The sequence below is a fragment of the Epinephelus moara genome, chromosome 9 (genome assembly GCF_006386435.1).
Source record: "Epinephelus moara isolate mb chromosome 9, YSFRI_EMoa_1.0, whole genome shotgun sequence".
In the NCBI taxonomy this organism is placed as follows: Eukaryota; Metazoa; Chordata; class Actinopteri; order Perciformes; family Serranidae; genus Epinephelus; species Epinephelus moara.
In genome coordinates, this window is record NC_065514.1 from 4219564 (window position 1) to 4226001 (window position 6438).

At 45.6% G+C, this 6438-nt stretch overlaps 2 protein-coding genes across 3 annotated transcripts in view; one reads left to right on the top strand and one right to left on the bottom strand.

The window, feature by feature from the left end:
- Positions 1-2566, bottom strand: part of hsdl2 (hydroxysteroid dehydrogenase like 2) — a 6207-nt gene extending 3641 nt beyond the window's left edge. The window contains exons 1-3 of the mRNA XM_050053867.1: positions 2410-2566; positions 737-900; positions 321-419 (exon numbers count right to left, since the gene is read on the bottom strand). Coding sequence (XP_049909824.1) covers positions 321-419; positions 737-900; positions 2410-2426 — 280 coding nt within the window. The 5' untranslated portion in view covers positions 2427-2566. The remainder of the gene's footprint in view (positions 1-320; positions 420-736; positions 901-2409) is intronic.
- Positions 2567-2716: 150 nt separating this feature from the next.
- The window catches only part of LOC126396035 (polypyrimidine tract-binding protein 3-like), a 22682-nt gene continuing 18960 nt past the window's right edge, over positions 2717-6438 (top strand). Inside the window, exons 1-3 of one of the 2 annotated variants that reach the window (XM_050053860.1) lie at positions 2717-3455; positions 5664-5727; positions 5809-5975. In XM_050053860.1, the coding sequence (XP_049909817.1) occupies positions 5703-5727; positions 5809-5975 (192 nt within the window). In that variant the 5' untranslated portion in view covers positions 2717-3455; positions 5664-5702. The remainder of the gene's footprint in view (positions 3456-5663; positions 5728-5808; positions 5976-6438) is intronic. The other variant, XM_050053861.1, reaches the window with a different exon arrangement.

Here is a 6438-nt window from a genome sequence, read left to right on the forward strand (position 1 = left end):
AGAGAGAGAGAGAGATAGAGAGAGAGAGAGAGAGAGAGAGAGAGAGAGAGAGAGAGAGAGAGAGAGAGATGCAGGTAATAACAGTAGCTTACAACAACATTAATGAAAGTAATAATATTATAGTTATAGTTCTGGCTACTGTGGTACAATATGTTGAAAGTATGTATTAATATGATATTAATATGAATTGATGAAAACAGCGACCTCCTGTGGCCGTCTACGGTACGCCGTTTTTAAAGCATTTCCTGTTGTGGAGTTTTGCTGTCTGCCCAGGTCGTCTCTGATGTTTTTATTCAACACTGTAAAAAATGTCATCATACCTCCAAACTTGTCGACAGCTTTCTGAACAGCCTCGTCGATCTGCTTCTCGTCACGGATGTCGACGACACAAGCCAACGCTTTCCCTCCTGCTGCCTCCACTGAAACAAGAAACACACACAGAGCACGTGAGAACATGACAGGGACGCAACCACGACCTTTCATCACGCCGCTGTTGCTTCTTTATACAGAACCTAACAACACTGGCGTGATGCTGCCCCGGCGTTTGGAACAAAGCCTGTAAAAAAAAAAAGACACCATCACGTAACCATGGTGACGTGACACATCAGTTTGTGGGTGTTTTAAAGCCTCAATTTCAGCACCTCAGCCGTCACCATATTGGTTTGTGGAGCCAGGAGTGACCATATATGGATAGGGGGTGGAGCTAACACTAGCTGCTAGCCTGTTAGCTCCTCACCCTCCTGAGCAGCGGTGTAGATGGTTCCGGGGAGTTTGGGGTGGGGTTCGGCGGTCTTGGCAGCGATGATGACGTTGGCACCGTCTCTGGCGGCCTTCAGAGCGATGGCTTTACCGATCCCTCGGCTCGCTCCGGTGATGAAGAGCGTGCAGCCAGCTAACTTCCTGTAACAGAAAGAAGAGAAGACGTGGGTCTTTGCTGTTGTGCAGCGGCAGACAGATTATGGTGTGTCTGAACAGAGACATGTTCAACGTGCAGGCCGGCCGCCAGCTCTCCCACATCTCTTCATTTATTCATCTCCTTTAGAAATGATTAACGATCAATTCAACTGATCATGATTAAAGAACAACATATAAACTTTATTAATACAAAAACATATCAGATTTTTGCGCTGACAGATGATGAAACCTGACGATGAAGATGAGACGAAGATGACATGACTACACGTGACGTAGTCTCATGAGAACATGAAAATTCTTTCTTTTTAAAATAATAAGAAAAATAAGAGTTTATTTGCAGTGTGGTCGTGATGATGAGTGTTTGACAGTTAATGTTTGACTCCCTGAGGCTTTTCCCCGCTGTGAGCGAGGCTGTGAGCGAGGCTGTGAGAGGAGCTGTGAGCGAGGCTGTGAGAGGAGCTGTGAGCGAGGCTGTGAGAGAGGCTGTGAGAGGAGCTGTGAGCGAGGCTGTGAGAGCTGTGAGCGGAGCTGTGAGCGAGGCTGTGAGCGGGGCTGTGAGAGCTGTGAGCGAGGCTGTGAGAGCTGTGAGCGAGGCTGTGAGAGCTGTGAGAGCTGTGAGCGGAGCTGTGAGCGAGGCTGTGAGCGAGGCTGTGAGCAGAGCTGTGAGCGAGGCTGTGAGTGGAGCTGTGAGAGCTGTGAGCGGAGCTGTGAGCGAGGCTGTGAGTTTTAGGCGTACTGAGCCACAGGTTGTAAACTGTCGTTTTTCCTGTTTGCTGTCAGTTGATGGTTGCTGTGTGAGGTGTTTGCACAGTCTGCAGGCTGTTTGTTTCTCTGATGTCCAGCTGAACATTTAAAACAGTTTCTTTCTTCCTGAAGGCAGAGCTGAAGTCTCTGACACACACACACACACAAACTGTTTCATATGTTTGAGCAGAAAAACCAACAGTGACGTCATCGCTCACCAAACTCTGCAGAAGAAAATGTCACTTTTAAAATGACTTGGCTGAATAAGACCGAGCAGACCGAGCACAACTGAACATCGTGCGGTTTGTGAAGAAAAGAGTTTATGACCCAGTTCGGCTCCTGTACCGTCGTGATACAGACGGTTTTACTGGACTAGAACCTCTGTTCTTAAACGACGGCTGCCATCATTATCATTCAGTCTGCAGCAGGAGTCAAACGCTCAGTTAGAACAGTTACATAATGAGACGCTGGAAAGCAAACGCTGATGTCACCAAACTCTGTAGGAAAAGTCTTAATCTTTCAGCGTGTCTCCCTCCATCAGAGGACAAAAGACAGACGAAGCAGAAACTGCAACAGTGCCTGAAGGAGAACTGTCCACTGCTCAGTTCGGCGTTAGTTCTGTCCCAGACTGAGGGTTCTACATGGACTAAAGTCCGGTCTGATTCCCGGAGTCCTTCTCGGTGTTGTACGGAGCGCTTGTGTTAAATGAGCGGTATATGTGAACGGAGTTCCGCGTGTCAGTGAACTCACCCTGTGTTCTGCAGCATCGTGTCGGAGGTTAAAGCTTCTGACAAAGAGTCACAGCCCGTCGTCTTCCTCACCTTTCACCCACTTCAAGACGCTTGAGTCAACAGGAAGTTACGGATCAACTACACCACTCCACTTCCGGTCTGCAGACAAAGATGCACGAGGATTAATGAGATGTTTGACTCGCGACTTTTATTTGACTGTTGTGATGAAGGTGTCACCGGACTGTACCTTCATCATTATCATCGTCATCGTCATGCTTTATTCTTCATCATCACAGATCCTGGGGAAGCGTTGACCTCTCTCACTCTCTCTCACACACACACACACACACACTTAGTGGCACGTGCACGCGCCCCGTGCACACTCAGCAGGGTTGTGGAATATTCTCCACTCCTGAGTTTATTACTATTTACTGTGTGTACAGTGTTCCTTCATCACCTGAGCAATGTGACTCATAATATCATTAATAACACACATCAACATACATATTAATTATTTTTTTTATTTTTTTATTTATAGATCAATCAATCAATTTTATTTATAAAGCCCAATATCACAACACAATTTGCCTCAGAGGCTTTACAGCAAACGACATTCCTGTATATGTAAATGTAATTATTATGTTATTGGATGAGTGAGTGACGTCATACTGAATCATATTGTGATTATTTTAAGACATGAATCAATTAAAAACAATAAAATGATTTCAATATATAGTTTTTGTTTTTTATTTTCATGCCATTCACATGAACACAATAAAATAATAATAAATAAATAAAATGACCTCAGAGATCAAAGATAACAAACAATAATAAACAGTGAACTTTATAATAACTGAATTAATAAATGTTTTATTGTTTGTTATCGATCCATCTGTGTCTGATCTGAGGCGTGTCCGCGCGAGCCGCCATGTTTCCCCCGTGACGTCATCAAACGGGAAGTGAGCTCGTTGTTCTCCATGGTTGCTGCCTGGCTGCGGTGCGGGAGGCTCGCGGACCAAAACAACTCTTCCTCTCCTCTTCTTCCTCCTCGCGGACCATGGACGGGTGAGCGCGCGCACACCAACCCGAACATTTCCCCCAACATTTCCCGCCGCTGTTTTTTCCCCCTCTCTTCCACCCTCGCGTTTCCTTGGTGACTGAACCGCACCTGCGCGAGCCTTTGGCTTTGCCGCCCCCCCCCCCCCTTCTGCTTGTTGTTGTTGTTTACTTGTTTACGGAACCCTCACCCCTCTCCTCGGTGTTCCTGTTTCCCGCTCCTCGCGCTCCTCATCGCTCGTGTTTCGCTTTTTCTGGTTTTGTTTTGGTTGAAAGTGTCGCGAGCGAAGAGTGACGATTGAGCGGCGGGGTTTGATTGGCTGAAATCACGCGAGAACTCCTGAGTGAGCACGTCCAGCTGATTGCTCCGCTGACTGTGAGTGTCAGAGTCAAACATCCCACAGAGACGAGAGTCCTCATGTGATCATCATTAACCCTCAGCAGACTGAGGAGGTTTCACTGTGATCAGTTTAACACTCTGATGTTGTTGGACAGTTTTAAACACACGTGTCAGTATTGTCAGAGTCACGTGACTTTTAGGGAGAATATATTTCTGCATCATATTTAAGAGTAGGTGGAGTAATGGAGTAAAGACATTCATCCAAATAAATGACATATTAATCTAAATCCTGCCGAGCTCTGCTGCGCAGGTTTCATTGAAGAGGCCCCGCCCACACTTCAAATCATGTACTGTGCAAAGCATTGTGGGGATTTTATATCCACACATGCATCCTTCTAATTTCTCTGAGAGAAGGACTCAGTCCTTCGTGAAACTCAGAGGGATCCTTGACACTGGAACAGTCCTTCGACGGGTCCATGACGTAGCGTCCTTCACATTCGGCCGTTTGAGGATCCTTCCTTGACTCTGAGAAACACCCAGTGACTCTGACATGTTCTCATGTTTTCGTTCCTGACGTCACGCGGGCCGTCAAATGTTTCACCGGTGTCCCGTGAAGAGAATTAAAACACGAGACGTGATTCTTCAGTCACGAGTCAGAGACGATTCAAAGATCGATTCATTCGATCGTTTGTCAAGTGTGACGTCACCGGAAATGGAACAGGTCTGACATCCGACTGTCAGTGTTGGAAATGAGTTACAGATTACAGTTACCCTGATGAACATGTAATAAGTAATGTAAGTCCTCACATTACTTCATCAGAGTAATGTAACTTATTTTCTACTAAACATTAAAGCTGAACTTTATACATGTTCACATGTACCGTAATCAGTGTGTTTATCAGTAACGGTAATAGATTACATTTATTTTGTAATGTAATGGCTGTAACTGTTACGTCTCAGCATCACTACAGAGAAAATAAGTTGTGTAACTAATAAAATAAAGATGGAGGACGAGCAGAAACATTAAGGAGTTCATCCACCGAGAGTCTGACTCTGATCATTTCACGGATCATCAGAAATAGTTTCAGACGTCTGTTAGTGCAGCTCGGTGTCTTTACATGTCATTGATTATTTATTGGAGTTCATTAGATTTTTTTAAATTAGTAATTATTTTTTTTTAATAATTCGATTATTAATAATTCGATTTTTCAGTTTTTGTATTTCAGTATATTTTAAATGTTTTTCTGTTTGTCTTTTTTTTTTTAATTGAATCATAAATTAAATGTCCTCGGGGGTTTGGATCCACGGTCATGGAAAAGTCATGGAATTACACAGTCATATTTTCCAGGCCTGGAAAAGTCCTGGAGTTGTAATGTGTGTGGTGTCGAGTTACAGTCACCGTGTGTGGATGATCGTTCATGTAACGTGACGTGACAGCGGCAGATTAAAGTAGCTCTGATACACATGAATGTTTGACAGCGTAGGTTTGGTCACTTCCTGTCTGGGTTCATTTCTCACTTCTTGTATCTAAAGAAAACAAAACTTTATTCTGGGTCCTTGAAAAGTCCTGGAAAAGATTTGAACCGTTGTCTACGACACCGTGTGTACTGTGAACAGTTTTAGTAGAGTAACGTTCGCTCTCTGTGTTTCGTACGAGATGACATTTGGTGTCAGAGGCGTCTCAGTGAGCTCACTGCTACAGGTAACCTTCAGGTAGCTACATGTTCAGGCTCCTGATTGGCCGACACCTTCTTCCTCTCTGCGTGACTTCAGGGTTACGGCTAGCTGGCTGCCTGTCGCTTGTCACAGCGCTTCAGTTGTGTGTGGAGCAGGAAGGAGGCAAACTGTGGGATCATAACGAGGGTTTCTCTCTGCAGGAATCAGCGTTCACTTCCTCCGTCAGCTGCTCTGAGAACATGAGCACCTCCAACCTGTCCACAGGTGAGACCCGCCTCCAGCGCTTGCTCTGCCCCGCCCATTGTGAACTCACTGACTCACCTGTGTGTCTGTGTCTGTCCACAGTGGATGGCACTGATAGGCTGTGTGTTTCTGAGCACGCTCAGTGCATCCCGTCTCAGGTCCTTCACCTGCGTCAGCTTCCTGTTGACGTCTCTGAACAGGAAGTGCTCGCTCTGGCGCTTCCTTTTGGCCGAGTTAGTAAGCTGATAACACTGAAGACCAAAAACCAGGTAACTGCTAACAGCTAATTGCTAACAGCTGACAACTAAGTGCTAACACGTAATTGCTAACTGCTAACAGCTAATTGCTAACAGCGAACTTGTTTCATGTACTGTACAGTGACTGCTTGAACTGAATTCCCCCTTTCGGGACTAATAAAGTTGTCTGAAGTGAACTGAACAGGCACCGCTGCGATATAAGTTAACCTGCGAGACAATGGAGCACAAAGGCTCCAGAGATGAGGCCGAGTTACTGACATGCAGTAACAGGACGAGAGAGAGAGAGAGAGAGAGAGAGAGAGAGAGAGAGAGAGAGAGAGAGAGAGAAGGTGCCCGGTGTATTATAGGGAGGTCCTCCGGCAGACTAGGCCTACGTCAGCCTAACTAGGGGCTGGTACAGGGCAAGCCTGAGCCAGCCCTAACTATAAGCTTTATCAAAGAGGAAAGTCTTAAGTCTAGTCTTAAATGTGGAGAC